Here is an 18,182-nt window from a genome sequence, read left to right as displayed (position 1 = left end):
CCTCCCCCCCTCTCCTTCCTTTAATATCTAAATACAATTAGCTAAAAAACATTTAGTTGCGATAATTGCTATTTATTAGATGCCTTTTATTAAGTCATTTCTCTGTATTTATCTCTGCCCTTACCGGCGCTTATACCTTAAATAAAGTTATGCTTGTAAATTATAACTATATAGATATCTAGCCAAGATAGATAGAAGATAACCTTGGCATAAAGACCATGCTAAAGCAAGCTTCCCTTAGTCTCTAAAGTGATAAAAATCTTTTTAAGATAACTAGGGTAATAGGATTTATAAGTTATAAAACGCTTTACCTACCTTATATAATTAGTATACTATTGCCTAGATCTGTATGCTATATATAGAGATAGTAGCAGCTTATGCTATACTAGATAAGATTTATAAAACCCTACCTATATATATAGATAATAGTAATGCCTATATACTAGGCAATATTAAGTAATATAATATTATTATTATATACTTGCCAGAAGGATAATATAGATTAAATAATATAGTAAATATATTAACCTACCTAGTCTATACTTTCTTATTAATCTAAGTAGGCTTAATAGTAAGAATTAGTAATAAAGTGCTAAGTAAGACTGATATATGTTTAGGCGATATTGTTATTAGAACGAGGGTAATGCAGTATAATCTAGGGAAAATCATTAGAGATAGATAGATATAGTATATAGCAATCCTGAAGATTCCTTAGCAGCTATTAGGCATAGCTATATCCTCTTTATAAGCAAGGCATAAGAGAGAAGGCAGCCAGATCCTATCTATTTTAAGGGAGAAGTTTAAAGAACACTCTAAATACCGGCGCCTAGCCTTACCGGATTGCCTCTTCCTCTTAATATATAATTATATATTTTAAATATCTGCCTGTAATAAATGCAATTATTTAAAGCTAGTGCAGCGGCATATATAGGAGATAGATAATCCGCTAATATATTACGATACAATCGCCTTAGGGAACTAAGTTATAAGGAGTGGCACTTAGCAGGATAGTATTACTTAATAGCTAGATATTATATGTTTTAAAATAGAGGCTGCCGGCTTAATGGATATTCTCCCTTATCTACCAATCTGGGGAATTTGCAACTACTCAGACTCTTACAAGAATAAGGAATGGCAGAGATATACTGCAGCTGCTGCGGCATTATATACAAGGGAATTACTAATAGTATTACCTGTAGCTAAAGTATATGTAAAAGCTACCTATATGCCTAACCCTCGTAAGTTAAGCTTAGTGGTGTTAAGATCCTGTTTTAATTATTATAGCTCATATCTGGCATGTAGATCGAGATATATGGAATGGGTTATAGTTAAATCCTGCCTTCTCGTCCTTTGACGGCATAAGTCAAAGCAATCCTCTCCAAATGTTGAGCCAAAACAAGATAACAGCGATTAGGCCAAGAGCATACAGATACCTTGATGAGCTCAAATGGTCTTGCTACTGTTTTTTTTTACTAAGGAAAGTACGCACAGGCTGAGCAACTACTTAGGCAAACACTGGAAGCGCGAAGGCGGACTCTTGGGCCTCGATACGAGGATATTCTGACTAGTGCAAGCACATTATTTAATATCCTATAGTGCCAGGGCAAGTATGAGGAAGCAGAGTATCTCCTCCTGCAGACTCTTAATGGCCATAAAGCAGTCCTTGGTTCGAGATATAAAGATACTATAGAAAGTATTAAATACTATGTAGTCTTTCTATAGTATAATGGAAAATACTGCAAGGCGGAGATAAAGATCTAGGATTTGGTCGATGATATGGAGGAAATGCTAGGTCCTAATCACCCTAGCACCCTAGCTAGCAAGAGCATCTATGTATCAATTCTTGATGTTTTAGGTAAACATAAAATAGCAGAGCTATTATTTAATAATCTATTTAATGCGATAAAGCAGCTATATGGGAAAGAGCACCTAGAGGCGCTAGATTGCCTTGAGAGGCTTTCCTGGACACTGGCAAATTAAGGACGATTTGCTAAAGCTCGACAAATCAAGCAACAGGCCCTGGAAGGTTATAAGAAAACTCTTAGAAAAGACCATCCTGAGACAGTTGCGAGCTATTCAAACCTCAGCACTCTTTTGTTTTAAGAGGGGAAATTTAAGGCGGCCGAGGGCCTGATAAGGGAAGCCTTTATTAGACTTAAAAACATATCAGGCGAGGACTATCTAAAGGCAATATAGGCCCTATGTTGGACTATATGCTTGCAATAGTTGCGTGGTAAATTCATGGATGTAAACGATACCCTTAGCACTGTGATGGCGAAGATCGCAACGTGGGAAGCGCTAAATCTAGATATGCTTATTACTAAAAGCTTTATTACATCCATCCTTTACGCGCAAAATCAGAACGATATAGCAGAGCAAATATACCAGAGAGTAATAGCTAATAGAATTAAGGTTCTTGGAAAATTACACCTAGAGACTTTAATAAGCAAGAATAACCTGGCAGATATGCTTTAGGCATAAGAAAAACATAATAAAGCAGAGAAGCTATACCGAGAGGCGCTCGCGTAAAGACTAAAGGTGCTAGGAGAAGAACATCCTGATACTCTTACCAGCCTTGCCGACTTGAGTGAAACACTCTTATTCCGGAATGCTGACGACGAGGCTGAGGGGTTCTGTTAAAGAGCGTTGGCGGGAAGAGAACGGATTTTCGGCAATAACCATTTATGTACTCTATGCACTTGCCTTACTATGGCAGGTTGCCTCCTTGCAAAGAACGACTTGGTAGGAGCTGAGAATCTGTTAAAGAGAGTCTTAACTGGAAGGGAAAGAATCCTAGGCGCAGACCATTCATTGACCCTGTTCTGCATCTCTCTAATGGGTTTATTCCTCGCGTCGCAGGATAGACTTAAAGAAGCAGAGAAATTCCTTAGACAAGCTTATAAGGGATCGAAGAGAGTACAGGGGGAAACACACAAGGAGACTATGCTTAACAAGGAATACCTCGCTTCGGTGCAACAAAGGCGTCTGTCTAATAAGCGGGGAAAGTGGCTAATGCCGGTGTATAGACGCTTGAGACGTCTGTGGCAGAAGAGTAGAAACTGAGAAATTCCTCGGCAGAGGGAAAATTGGGGTATGGGTCTAAGTCGTCCAGCCTACTGGCACTATGAGATTCGTTCTCCCGGGCGTAATAAACTCTATCTATCTATCATCCGATCCCGGGCTAAGTTCAAGTCAGTTGTATAACTCCTACTAGAGAGGGTAATACGTAACCCACATTAGGATGCGGTTAACCAGATAAACTTGATCCAACTTAATCGACAACATTATATGTAAATTGCCTTTTTATGTTCTCTACGATAATCTTAATACTTCAAAGCAAAACTCATTAAAGAGATAGTCCAAAGAAAACAGAAGGTTTCGCCACATAGATCGCCAATAATTATTCCATGCAAAGCCCATAATAATCAACCTCCATGTAATACAGTCCTATATACTATCTTAGTATGATTTTGCAAGTGCATCTTATGGTCTAAAATCTCATTATAGAGGCGGCAATAGAGCTTTTCGTTTAGTTAAAGATTAGAGAGATAGTATCGTTTGAAGTGCCTGCTTAAGTCCCCTAATAAGTAGAAAGGCTTAATTAACCTATCGATTGCTAGATCGGAAGGCTTAAGAGTAATAGCCTGACTAATATAGAGAAAGCACCTCTGACTTCGCTCTGTCTGGCTTTTAGTAAAGACTAAAGTTATTGCATTACCTAAGGCGCTACTTGCAGTCTCCTTAGTTATATTATTATACAGATTGGAAATATAGTCCTTAGTAGCAATCGCTCTATATCTAGTTATAGGAGGCAGGGGTAGTTCTTAGATAGAACAGTAAGACATAACGCTAAGAATTGCATTATTACGGCGATAATATTTAGACTCGATTGTGTTTATTACTAGGGCCGTTAAAGCTTTATATAAGCGTTTCTAGGCTAGATAAGCATTATTATCCGATGGCGACATTAGTGGCTCCTTAAATGTCTTGCCAGCTAGTTATCGCTCGATATCGGTTATAGCCTGTTCCCGGGACTAAGTCTTTCTAACCTGATCTTTGCGTTTTCTGCGCAGATGTGCCTTCTTGCTTTAAATATCCTTAGTAATCTTCCTTAGGCATATACAAACCTTCTCTAACTTATTGCCTTTAGAAATAAGGCATTTTTATTATTAAAGGAGATCTTAGATCTTAAGATTATTATTAATACTTATAAACTACTTAGCAGTAAGATAGGTAGGCCGTTACTTGCTGGCTAAGTACCTAATACTACAGGCTTAATATATTAGCGCTTTTTGCTGCTTTTTATAACTTATAACAGCTATAGTATCTATAGGGATAACTCGGCTAAGGTAATGCTTCTCGAAAGTCCTAGAGCTAAAGTATTAAAGTATAAGGTTGCAAAGCCTATTGCTAATATTCGCTACATTACTAGTCAGTCAGTCTGTCTTTATATATAATATATATATGCATAGCATTAGTCAAACTTGTTACCTGCGTTATAATAAAGTATATATAAAATTATAATAATACCAAACCTAGCTAATTCGCCAAGCTTCTTTATCTAACTGGAAATTATATTATATATAATCTGTTTATTTATAGATAATATATATGCATTTATGCCTATCTTAGTAGCCTTATAAAAGACGAATATATTATTTATATACTACTTAAGTGGCAGGGGTAACTCGTGCTTATTAGGGTAGATATTAAGCTTGCTTAAATGCTTAAGAGAAGTAAGAGTTAGCGCATTAAAAGCCTTATAATAGAACAAAAGACCTAGAAGAAGGGTATATAGACTAAGTAATAAGCTCAAGTTAAAGATAGTTTAGGGAAGAGTTAAGATATTTCTACTTAAGTTAGGCTTAGTGGCCAAATGTGCGTTCCTCTAGGTTTAATTATATTACTTATGTTTCTTTTTCTTTAAGGAAGGTCTTTATAAAGCGAAGCCTGAAATAAATAAGAATACAGTGCAGGCTGCCTTAAGGATCTCGCGCTAAAGAAAGCTTAAGGTTACTAAATCTTAAGAAAAGGAGTGCTCTAGGTCTAGAGCTACTTAGTGCAATAAGAAGAAGGAATAAAAGAGCATAAATGCAGTACTTGCCAAGGTAGAACCTCTATTTAGTTATATTAATAGTTATCTCTACTTGCCGCTTAAGATCCTTAATAATTATATATTAGTTTTCGCATTACTCTCCTATTAAATCGTAGTTAACAATAAGTTTTTAAAGGATCTAATTAGTTATATATTAATAATTTTACAACTAAGGAAAGGCAGATATATACCTTACATATTCTCTAGTTTAGAATAGGGTTAATCTTTTTCTTAATCTCTTTTTTATATATAAGTTAAAACTCCTTTTAATACTACTTAAGGGTATAGAAAGACCTTATATTAAGGAGCCTCCTTTCCCTAGCCTTAGTTTTTTAGGTAAAAAGCTAGTAAAAAAATACATTAATCTTACTTAAGGAGATATAATATATACAGTATTTAAGGTCTTGTTTTATATACTTATAATAACTAGTAGATATTAGTAGTATTATAAGAAGGAAAGTACTTAAACTATATATATTCTACTAACGCTTAATTGCATTAAGTTATCAAGTTATGCCATTAGCATATATAGTATTATCTACATCCTCTTCCTTAAAGTTATCTTATATATAAAGAAAGAATTCCGGTAGCAGATTGCTTCTACCTAGAAGATATTATATATTATCTAGTTCGAGGTTAATATCGCTAGCATTACTAAGATTAGTATCTATATCTAAAGTATAATTATTATTACTATTAAACATATTATTATCTTTATATAAACTTACTAAGTTATCAGACTTAGTAAGGGAGATAGATTGGGGGCTCCTTTAAGTTATTAATAGTAATTTAAGGGCAGTAATGCAGAAGAAGGTAATAGAGATATCTTACCTAGCTTAATGGCTAAGATGCCTAGTATTTATATTTAGCAAGCGCGGCTAAAGTGATATTAATAAGGGAGGGTATATAGCGAATAGGAATGACTATGTAATAAACTGGCGCTTAGGTAGGCAGGGATGTGAACAAGGCATGGCGGCTAGCAGATAAATATAGTCGGTATATCTGAGATACTTGATAAGGGGTTAGAGTAGATTTGTGGGGAATATCACTCTTAAAGCGGCACTGGTTATCCTGGCAAATGGCTGATAGAAAACAACCCCGCGACTTGCTGAAAACAGTACTAGAAAAGCTGCGACAGCATATTATAGAGTATTATATTAGTTTTAGGCAGAGGTAGAGATTTAACTACAGGTCTAAAATAGGTTTTTAGGTAAGAGATTAGTAAATTCCTTACTTAGTAATAATAAGGTTATTAGGAAACCCTATAATACTATCTATATTAAAGCTAACCTTAGTAATATATATAATTTATTTATCCTTATTTAAGTAAATATAAGGCGCCTAACCTCTAAAGCCAAGGCTATAATAAACCTATTACTAGTTTAAGCTACTTATCCTTTTAGAAAGGTTATCTTTTAAAGATATAATATAAGTAAAGCTTAAAACCTTAAGATAAATATTTATAATACTTTCTAAGTAAGTAATAAGGCTAATATACTCCCTTTAAGTCTAAGTATACTAGACCTTTGTTAAATAGTAATAATTTATATAATATCCTTAAAACTTAATTAACTATTATATTAGCTAATATCTAAGATATTTTACTTAATATTTATAATTTATATTAATAAGTAATAAGGTTTTTATAATATTAATTATAGTTATTAAAGGTAGGTTTTTTATATTACCTTTTAAATATCTTAAAACTAGTAATAATACTCCTAGAACTTTATTACTTCTTAAAGGAGACCTTCTTAATAAATATAGCTTTAGGGGAAAGGTAGGCAGAGAAAAGAAATATAAAAAATCTAAACTATTAAGTTCTAGAGTATAATATTTAATTTCTAATAATATAGCAGCACTCTTAAGTTAATAATTAAACTATTAAACTAAGGCTTTATTATTAACTTAAAGTAAAATAGGAAGTAAGGAGAGAATACCTATATTATAAAAGTAAGTATATTACTTAGCCCTTTTATTAAAAGTTACTTTCTACTACTTTACTTACCTTTATTTAATATTTATATTTATTTTATTTTAAGAAGTAATATATTAATATAGTTATCTATATCTCTTATATCTAAGCTTAGAACTAAGTAACTTATTTATACTTAAAGGCTTAACAGGTACTATTTAGATATATAAAATAGAAGTTTAAGACTAGTAAGGATAAAATAAAATAAATAAAGTATTATATAAATATATTTATAAACCCCCTAAGGTAATAGATATAGAGATTACTTAAATAAACAGACTTAGTATAGGTATGCAATATGCTAGCTTGTAGAAGGACTAGTTTTAATTATAAAAATTAAAATAGGTTTAGTTTTAATTATAAAATTCTAATTAGCTATAGGCTAGCAAAGCGATAATAAGGTTTATAATTAATATAAGTAATAATATTATAATAAAAGTAGGAATAGAGATAAAAAGAGTTTTTATAATATTTAAATAACCTTAAGACTAAGTATAATATATAAAAAGTAATTTTAATTAGCTCCTTATACCTATATCTAGTTACCTTTTTTATAATATCTAGTTCTAATATATTAAAGTAGTCCTTAATATCCTTAAGTACTTAGCCCTTTAGCTAATAAATAAATCGAAAGTATAACTTAATACTAATACCAGGCTAAATAGCTACTTAATATAGCTAGTAAATAAGTATTTAATAGTTTAGGTTAAGCTATATAATATCCTCTATTACTACTTAATATTATCTCTTTTATATTAGTAATAAAAAGTAAAGAGAGAAGTAGTCTTATTATTTTTCTTTATAAATTAAAGTCTCCTTTCCTCTATATTACTCTAACCTTAAGTTAGTATTAGCTAACCTTAAGTATAAAGTTAGGGTTAATTTAAACTAATTAGCAACTTTTCTTTAATTAAAGCAATTTAAATTAAATTTCTATATCCTATAATCCTATTTTAGTATATAATTTAACTTAAATTACCTCTTAATAGTATTTAAGCTAGTTTATTTATATAGGTAATAAAGGGTAGTATTAGTAGAATTTATAGTTAATATAATTAATTATAATATCTCTAAATATAAAGTTATATATATACTTAGGTAGACTCTAGTATATATCCTTAAGGAGTATATATTTTAGGAGAAACTTATTAGCTTATAAATTAAAGTTTTAGTATTAATAATATATTAATATATATTATAAACTATTTTATATTATATTTTATTTCTATTAGCTAACTTATAAGTAAAGGGAGTGCCTAGCTATTAGTGCTATTAGTAGCTATAGGATAAGATAGTAAATATTTATTAATATATATTAAAGGTAAATACCTAGCTTCTTTATATATATTTAAAGCTAAGGCAGGAGCAGAAGGTGCTATCTGGCATACTAACTAAGGGATTATAATACTATTATATATTAGACTGCTATATAACTTATCCTTAGGTAGCACTTAATTATAGGCAGAGTTATTAATGCAGATACCAGGGTAAGTAAGACACTCCTAATAAGCCAGGTTTTAGTATCTCTCCTGCCATTAATGCTATTAATTCCTTACCTGCTTACTTTTGCTTTTAATCTTAAATAAGTTTATAAAGGCTTAATAACCTATATTAAATAAAGGGCTTACTTCCTTTAATTTAGTTATTTATTTTATTTTAGTATAATTAAAATTTCCTTAATTATTATAATAGAAATGCTAACTCCTTAGATAAGTCTAATTATATATTTAAGTTAAATTAAAATAATTATAATTATAAATTATATAATTCTATAAGACTTATTATATAATACAGGTTTATAAAATATAATAAATTAGTTAGGGCAATGCAAGTAAATATCTTTAGGGATACTAACTTTTAAATAAGTATTTATTAGCTTATAAGCAAGTAGCAGGGATATTGCGCATTTTAAATAACTTTTAATTTATTACTTTAAAGCAAAGTAGAGAGCATTTTTCAATAGCTACCTACCCTATATGCTCTTTAGGATTATCTTTTTTGCCTGTTTAGATTGCCTTAGATAGAAAAGTTATTATTTCTTTAATTAAATTAATTTATAGAAGTTTCTGCTATAGTATAGTATTCTTTTTAACTTATATACTGCTATAGTTAAGAGATATTGCATTAAAATTTGTTTTTTTGCTCTCTTTAAGCGCAAAGGTTAACCCTAACCCTGCTAGCTATTATAAATTAGCATAAACCCGCCCAGGACTAGTAACTAGGCTTTTTCCTTAAACTTCTCTTTATTATACTTTTAATTAAAAACTTTAGTAATTTCCTTAAAAAATTAATTTTATAAATTAAGTAAGATAATAATAATAACTTTAAAAGGTAAATAAGACTTACCTAAGCCTTATAAAATATAAAGAATTTAATAAGTAAATTAGTTAATAAATATAATATATATAATAAGTATATAAGACAGATAAATATATAAGATAAAAATCCTAACTTTCTTAAGATAAATCCTAATAAAAACATAACAGACTATCTAATTAATTAAAATTAACTACTATACTTATCTCTAAAGGCCTTAATACCCTTTTAATAGGTTTTTATATTATGCCTAGTCTTACTATAAGTCCTGCAATACTAAACCCTTAGTTATATTAAACTTCCTTTATTATTACTTTTTAATAATTTAGCTACTATCTATATATCTATATCTATCTAATTAATTAAATCCTAACCTTCTTATATAGTTATACTTCCTTTATTTTATAGGCAGGTTCTATTTGCCCTGTATTGCTGGCTAAGTATCTTATTTACCTGTTAAAGCTCTTAGTTCTTAGCCCTTAATAAGGCAGTCTTATATATATTTCTCTTTACTGCCTTAATAAGAGACTAAAGAGCCTTAAGGATTAACTTTAAGGAGCTACTATAATGTCTTTTAATTTATCTCTAAAGGTATTTAAATTAAAATCTAGCCTTAAGAACTATTCTTAAAGTCCTTAAAGTCTAAGATTAAGCTTATTAGGCCTCCTCCTTAATAGGTATTAAAGTCTATAGCTATATATTAAGCTTTAAGATTATAACTTTTAGGTTAAAAGGAGTAAGATTAGCTCTTTTAAAACCCCCTTTAATATTTACCTTAATTATAATTAATTAAAAGGCAGTATAAAAAGCTAGGAAAAACTTAATTTTAAAAATATAAGTTATAGACCTTTTAATTAGTTATTTTATTTCTTAATTATATACCTTTTTTAGCAGCCTAAAGTACTTAATATTAAGGGGCTAAAGTAAATAAGAAAAATAAAGTAATATATAAAATATAATAATATTATTCTTTTTATAATATATTTAAAAGTTAGCTAAATAATAGCTTTTATAATTATTAAGGATTAGAAAATAATAGGTATTAACTAATTAATTAGTTTTATATTAATTAAAGTACTTTAGCTACTTAAGGCCTATCTTATTACTTATTTAACTACTTTAAATTATAATAATAGCCTAAAAGGCTAAGAAGTTACTTTCTTAATACTAATTAATAAGGTAATATTAGCTTATAACTATAATAAATAAATTAATTACCTAACCTTTTATATTAATTACTTAAATTATTATAACTTATTTTTAGTTTTTAAGTTAAATTAATTTTAGCTATTTATACCTTTTTAAGCTAGTAATAACTATAATACTTAATATTATATTTATTATAAAGCTAGTCTTATTAAAGTTTTAAATATTATTTAATTAAATATTATATTTTATAATTATATTTTATATAAGCTTAAACTAATTATAAATAATAATTTAATCTCTATATTTAGCCCTCTAATAGTTATATTTCCTCTAAAAATATATCTTAAGCTTTAAGTACTGCTTAATAAAATTAATAACCTAGCGCGTACTAACTAATAATATATTACAATTAGTAAGCAGTTAATTCGCCATTTCTTTAATATTGCAATACTAGGAAGGAAATCCTCGCAAATCTAAGTTAAGGATATACTAGACTATAACCTATTCCTCTAGATTACTTAGTTTCTAAGAACTTAGGATATAATCATTACGAGCCTGCCTGCCCTAAGATTAGTAGTGGAGGGTCTGGAAGTAAATATTATAGATCTTTGCAGCTTATTGCAGACTTAATTTTAGGTCTGCCTAATAGGCCTAAAGCGCAAGAATAATATAAGCCTTAGCAGTAGATTGTAATATGTTATTTAATTGAGAATTAATTAATTAGATGGTTATGATGTAAGGTGAGGGATTTTTGTCTCGCGCACTTGTCTGTCTCGCATGCTTATCGTGTATGTTATATAATAGATAATATAGGACTTCTAGCTCGTCTTCTTTCACAAGGTTTGCTCAAATTGCATAACCTCCTATAGTTCAACGACCATACGGCCATCGTCATGATGAACACTCCAGGAACAACTCCAGGCTTCTGAATACCCCTCGTTTCACCCCAGCTCGGCGTGCTCAATTTTGCCAGACATGAGTGTCATGAAACAACTGTTATAATGCCCACCGAAATGATCCTGGCACCAAACTGTGCCGCAGATATGCCAGCGGCATTGGAAAGTTATCCGGGCCATCGGCAGGTAGACTACAGTTGTCAACAGGCCGGCGGACAGCTTCTTCAATTGCTCAGCGGAATTCCGACAATCCTATGTACGACCTGGGGTCGCTGTGAAACAGGATGTAACAATTTTTTAGACAGTTAAAACATAAGCTTGATCGACAAGTCGTTTCAGAAAATTATTTTCCTTTCTGATGCAGACGACGTGACATCGTGCGTGGGTGAAATGCTTAGAAACCTGCCTGAAACGGAAGTGTCTGAACACCACACTAAGGGGCCCTCAGACATTTTGAAACTGCGAGTGTATTTTAAAAGAACACAAAAGTGTATGAGTATATAAGATCTGGTTATCACCTGATCGGATTTTATAAGACACTAATACATCGTACACTTCAGACCGCTTCACTTCTTTCCCCAAACGTGTTTTATCTGCTGGCAGAACTATTCTTTTTCTTTCCTCCACTTTCAAAATGAAGTACCTCATTCCTCTATCTCTTCTTATTGCCAGTGCATTCGCCCAGGACGGGTTAGATTTGACCATCCCCTTGTAACAATACGAGCTAACAGATGCCTAGCTGCGGCTTTCCCGATGGACCCGATTGCGTATCCCTGGGCGAAGGAGCAAGTGGACTAGAGCAGTTTGCTGATGACGGCTGCTGCCTCTTGCCTATCCGCTGCGGTAACGGGGACGGAGGTGAGAGGTGTGAGAGGGTTGCTGCTGGAGGCAATAGCAACAACAGCAACAACAACAACAACAAAAATGCCAATGCCAATGACAATGCAAATGCCGGCAATGGAAACGGTAACGTGAATGGCAACGGCAACAATAACACCAATTCCAACGGCAACGACGAAAACTGCGGCTTTCCCAATGGCCCGGATTGCGAGTCTCTCGGCGAAGGCGCTAACGGCCTCGAGCAATTCGCTGACGACGGCTGCTGTCTCCTCCCATTCCGCTGCGGAAACGGCGATGGCGGTGAAAGATGCGAACGGGTGCCTGTGGCTGCAAACAACAGGGTTCGCTTTATCAGGGCTGCCAGATCTCGCTACAGTGGAGTCAGAAAGTGATTCTCGCTGGGAAAGATTGAAGAGCTGGTTGAGGGACAGTTCTAGGAACTCCTTATATTAGTCTATCAGTCTGAATTGAAACATCTCGAAGAGCCGATGGCATAATGCTCAAAAATGACTCTATCCGTAAAGTAAAACAATCAAATGCTCCTCTCTACCGATATCAACATCTCTAAAGGCGACAGCCCCCGTGCCTGCCCTTGATTGTACCTCCTGTCACAAGAGGGACTTTAGCAAAGCGCGATGTATAACGAATCCTTCCAAAACATGGTGACTCTATATAGAGGGATGTATAACCTAGAGCTCGGCTTAGACGCCGGCCACCGGTTAGTATTGCGTGTCTTCCGCAAGTGAACCCGTTTCTGCCTCAGCTAAATCCTAAGAGCGACTTTTGTCCAAATTAGCAAAGGACCCATACTTATTAACGTGCGCATAGGTCTTCCACATAACGATAGTGCTATCAAACCACAGCCAGCAACTTGCTCCCGAAGGGAACCATGCGTAGACTCACCTCCAGGTCGTAAACAACCCTCCAACCCAACAAGTAACAAACGACGTAATCGCCCTCCCCTGACACTTGATGCCTTGCGCCGGCTGCTCCCTGGCAATTAATTTTGTATAGAAATTCTTTTGGCGCTTGCAGGACATGGGTCAGGTCGCAATGAAAATTGAGAGTAGCCGGCAATTAGTAGTTCACCCGTAAAGCTGAGCTTTGCGGTTTAATCAATATCTATATTAATTTATAGATCCGTAGGACAGTCCGCTTATTAACGTGTTTGCTTCGCGATATATTTTTTTAATGTTCGTAGAGTAATAGCGTTTATTGATATAAGTTACATGGCCGCATAGATGCGTATTGTTATATAATAGTTATATGTTATAAGGTAGTGTTATATGACTTTATAATACTTATATAATAATAAGGTTATATATAATAACTAAATAGGTAGAATTAAGATATTATAGCTCTGTATCTTTATTTATAGTATTTTAGTTATTTTATAGACTTATATTTATAAATATTATATTATCTCTAGCTAGTAAATTATATAATAAATTTAATTTACCTTTTTTATAAGGCATAATTAGTCTTTCTTATATCTAGTTATTAATATATTTTACCTTCTTAAGATTCTTATAAGTAATTTAAAGCTAATTTTATAAAGTAATATATTAAGTACTTAAGAATGCTCTCTTTAGCTTAGCTAATTTAAATAAGATAGAAAGGATATTAATAGCTATCTAACTAAGTTATAAAAACTATATATATTATTTAAAATAAGATTATTATTTAAAAGAAATATAGTTAATTTTAAAAAATAAAGTATTAATAAAGGAATTTAAATTATTTAAATTAGTAAAAATAGCCTTTTATATTATCTTAATTAACTTAAAAAGAAATAATAACTTATTATCTTATTTTAGAGGTAGTAATATAAGATAATATTTTAGTTTTTTTAAAATAGTAAATCTTTAATACTTTATTATTTAGATATATTATAATAAATAGAACTTTAGTAAATAGTTATTTAAATACTCTTTAATATTAATAAACTAATTAAGAAAAAGGCCTAGCTAAATTAACCTAGCTATACTAGATATTATAGCTAAAAATTTTAAGATTATAAGGATTATAAGGTAATGGCAGAACTAGCAAAAATAGGGCATTATAAGCCGCCTATATTATAAGGATAAATATACTAATATTAAACTAAATGAGCTTAAGTGAACCCAAGCGACTCTGAACGTAGGCAGGGAAAGAGAGGAGAAGATCCACTACGTTGGTAACTTACGGCATATACAGGCGACCAATATACTTGTAAAATGGTTTTCACTAGTTGAACCCTGTAGTTGCTTTCACAACAATCACGCCTCTTGTTTCGAACTTGTTCAGCTGAGATGGCCAACTTGATGCAAAACGGGGCAACTCCGGTATAGCGCGACAGATATGTTGCCGGGAACCTTCCGTCCATCCCTCCTCCTGACCCAGGCAGTTAAGCATATTACCCAAAGGAGGGGTTTGACCCCGGAAAGGGTCAATAAACTGCGCCGCCCAAAGGTCAAGTAATTCCATAGTTCAATAACGTTTGGTACTAAGGCGTTCGGGTAATAGGGTCAATGCAAAGACAGGCTTTAAGGTAAGAAGGACTTTCATTTATTACTATGCCAACGCCACATGACGTAGTAGATATGCGTGTTATGGGGAATCGCCCCCTCCTTCCAGATGTGAATCTTCTGAATGCATTGGTTCGTGGGCTTGATGGACAAAATAACATAGACCTTGCTTAGCTTCCCGCTCTGGGTTGGCCCTGATATGCGTCCAGATGACAACGTTGGTGCAGGCAGGAGAATGTAACTACAAGGAACGGAATCGGGCGGCGATAGGCATAACTAATGCGAATATCCACTTATTTGAATGTATAAATATGAGAAGGCCGATGAAGATCCCAATGCCAACTCATTCGTTTCCTCTCACATCCTCCACCCTCATCACGGCGCATGCTGTCTCTAGCCCCCACCAGCACAGCAACAATGTACATTTTAGGGCTTTTCATCCTTTTAGCATCCTTTCGAGGAGGTCTGGCTGAAACCACTCAACCAGACTACAAGCATTTGAACTTAGGTAAGTATATTTCGTTGATTGCTCCCGTAACGCGCAACTCAGTCTGGTCTCAACCGTGCAGCTGGCCGTGATTAGACTGTGGCAGTAGCCAAAGCCAATGTCTGGATTGCTCAATTAGATCTCGAAGAAAAAATCATATTGATTACTGGCAATGGCTCTGCCGGTGCCTGCACCGGAAATCTCGGCCCTATCCCGCGAATGAACTTTACCGGCATGTGTCTGGCCGACGGCACCTCAACCGTCACCCAGACCGATCTCGTCAGCATCTTCCCGGCCGGCCTGACGACCGGCGCCACGTGGGACAAGGACTTGATGTACCGCAGAGCTGTCGCTATGGGCGAGGAGTTCAGAGGGAAAGGAGTTAATGTGGCACTGGCGTGAGTTTCAAATGGTCGCGTGAGTATGACATGCTTCGCTAACATTATCATAGACCAGTCTGTGGGCCGCTCGGGCAGAATGCCTTGGGCGGTCGTAACTGGGAAGGCTTTTCATCAGACCCTTACCTCGCAGGAATTGCTACTGGGCTCACAGTGAGCGGAATCCAGAGCATGGGTGTACAGACATCCGTCAAGCACTACATCGCCAACGAGCAGGAGACCCAGAGGAGCAATAGCACATCCGCGAAGGGTCAATCCGTTGATGCAATCTCCTCTAATCTGGATAATAGGACCCTGCATGAGCTATACCTCTGGCCCTTCGCTGACTCGGTCAAGGCCGGCGCTTCCTCTATCATGTGCTCATACAACCGTATCAACCAAGTGTACGGCTGCGAGAACTCGGCTCTACTGAATGATGTACTAAAAAAGGAACTTGGATTCCTGGGCTTTGTCGTGGCTGACTGGTTTGCAACCCATTCCACCGCGGAATCAATCAACGCCGGCTTGGATATGGAAATGCCAGGCTGGATCGACTCGTCGTTCAGGAGACCTGACATTTCTGTATTCTTTGGTGAGAAGATTATAGCGGCGGTGAGGAACGGGTCGGTAACTGAAGGGCGAGTGGACGAGATGGTTCGAAGGGTCATGACGCCCTATTTCTACATGGGACAGGATGCTCCTGACTACCCCAGTCCTGATCCCGTGGGATTGCCGATACTCTTATCCCAGAATTTTGGTATTGCAGAAGGCCTTCGACTAGGTCTCCTCCCGGCAGGCGACCTACCAACAGGGCGCGACGTACGGGGCGATCATGCAAGTCTCATCCGAGAAGTCGGGGCCGCTGGCACCGTGTTGCTGAAAAACGTCAATAGCACGCTTCCTCTCAGTTCTCCACGCTGGATTGGCGTATTCGGCAACGACGCTACTGACTTCAGCGACGGTCTTACTGGCAGGGCGATTGGGGCGCTGTCTAGCGGTCAAGGCACACTCTCCATCGGTGGCGGCGGCGGCGCCGGACGCCACACATATATTGTCCCTCCTCTCGAAGCAATCAAGGCCAAGGCGCGCAGTACTGGCGCCATCGTCCAGTATATCACCAACAATACCCTCTTGGAGGCTGCCAATGAGATAAACAGCATTTACCCCATCCCGGAGGTGTGCATAGTTTTCTTGAAGAGCTTTGCCAGCGAGGGTTCAGATCGCACCTCGCTCGAAGCCGATGGTAATTCAACAGCAATCGTCGAGAACGTTGCCGCGCTCTGCCCCAACACTGTTGTAGTTACACACTCTGTCGGCACTCTCGTCACGCCATGGGCGAAGGATCCTAATGTCAAGGCCATTTTAGCAGCGAATCTACCGGGACAAGAGTCAGGCAACTCAATTGTCGATATCCTATGGGGAGACGTCAACCCGTCAGGAAAGCTGCCGTACACTATTCCGGTCAACGAGACAGATTATCCACCACCTATTACCAACATTACTAGGCCTGTGTCAAACAGCAGTGCCTGGCAGGCCGACTTTACCGAGGGCCAGCTCATCGATTACCGTCACTTCGATGCGAAAAATATCACGCCGCTCTACGAGTTCGGCTTTGGACTAAGTTACACGACTTTCGACATCCCGTCGCCTTCGCCCTTGGTCATTACGCGTTTAGCACCCAACATTTCTGTACGACCCGATGCAGCACGCCCGACTGAGCCTCGAGGCAACCCCGATCTGTGGTTGGACCTTGTCAGTATCGAAACCAAGGTGTCGAATACAGGCTCCGTAGCTGGGCACTCTGTTCCCCAGTTGTACCTTTCATTGCCGTCTACTACCCCCGGTGGGACACCAGTTCGGATACTGCGCGGTTTTGAGCGCATTTATCTCCAGCCAGGCGAAGCTAAAAGCGTGAAGTTCATGCTGCAGCGACGGGACCTGAGTTTCTGGGATACCGAGGTGAACATATGGGTGATCCCTAGTGGCCTTTTTTCGTTCCAAGTCGGTTTCAGCTCCCGTGATCTTCGAAGCAAAGGTTCATTGGCGGTTTTGAGCTAAGATATCGTTATCTTGTATGATACATATCAATGGATTCCGTTAGAGAAATCCCGTGGAAGAAATAAGGTGACTGCATTTGGGCTTCATGGACCATCAATGGAATCCAGGACAAGAACTCATTTGACTTTCTTTTAACATGGTGCAATGCTGTCGTTATTTGGACTTTATGCAAAGAAGGAAGGTTGTTCCGGGTAGCATTGTTGCTGCTGAGTGAAGTAGAAAGTTAGTACCGTACCTAGAGGCGATTTTCTTACACTCGCTCCTAGCAGAAAAAGGGTTTACGCAGACATATCAAACGCAATGCTTGAATTCGTTGAAGAATTACAAATGTTCCAGAGAAAGGAGTCAGATGTGTTCAGAGCAGGAATGAGGCACACAGAGATCGTTGCATGGCATAAATAAGATGAATAGTCGTACACACAACGATGGAACATATGGCCTTCCGATTAGATGACCCCCTTGGTTTAGTCCAGCTACCTTGA

General features: G+C 35.6%; 4 protein-coding genes across 4 annotated transcripts; all 4 read left to right on the top strand.

The window, feature by feature from the left end:
• Window positions 1-1,027: 1,027 nt before the first annotated feature.
• BKA55DRAFT_489417 (uncharacterized protein) lies at window positions 1,028-1,183 on the top strand (the record flags this gene model as incomplete). The annotated part of the gene is made up of 1 exon (XM_046186245.1): window positions 1,028-1,183. A coding segment is annotated over one exon (156 nt), but the record flags the coding sequence as incomplete, so codon positions are not given.
• Window positions 1,184-1,599: 416 nt separating this feature from the next.
• Window positions 1,600-3,063, top strand: BKA55DRAFT_530786 (uncharacterized protein; the record flags this gene model as incomplete). The annotated part of the gene is given in 3 exon segments (XM_046189167.1): window positions 1,600-1,659; window positions 2,539-2,630; window positions 2,643-3,063. Coding segments are annotated over 3 exon segments (573 nt in total), but the record flags the coding sequence as incomplete, so codon positions are not given.
• An 8,922-nt stretch (window positions 3,064-11,985) lies between these two features.
• Window positions 11,986-12,361, top strand: BKA55DRAFT_629147 (uncharacterized protein; the record flags this gene model as incomplete). Its single annotated transcript, XM_046196916.1, has 2 exons — window positions 11,986-12,121; window positions 12,171-12,361. Coding segments are annotated over exons 1-2 (246 nt in total), but the record flags the coding sequence as incomplete, so codon positions are not given.
• Window positions 12,362-15,195: 2,834 nt separating this feature from the next.
• BKA55DRAFT_721678 (beta-glucosidase) lies at window positions 15,196-18,137 on the top strand (the record flags this gene model as incomplete). Its single annotated transcript, XM_046201016.1, has 3 exons — window positions 15,196-15,286; window positions 15,375-15,663; window positions 15,717-18,137. 3 exons carry the CDS (start codon window positions 15,196-15,198, stop codon window positions 17,698-17,700), a joined length of 2,364 nt encoding a protein of 787 aa, XP_046040937.1. The 3' UTR covers window positions 17,701-18,137.
• Window positions 18,138-18,182: the final 45 nt, after the last annotated feature.

The sequence above is a fragment of the Fusarium redolens genome, assembly GCF_020744475.1.
Source record: "Fusarium redolens strain MPI-CAGE-AT-0023 chromosome Unknown BKA55scaffold_39, whole genome shotgun sequence".
Taxonomy (NCBI): domain Eukaryota; kingdom Fungi; phylum Ascomycota; class Sordariomycetes; order Hypocreales; family Nectriaceae; genus Fusarium; species Fusarium redolens.
This window is presented reverse-complemented; position numbering and strand designations above follow the sequence as displayed.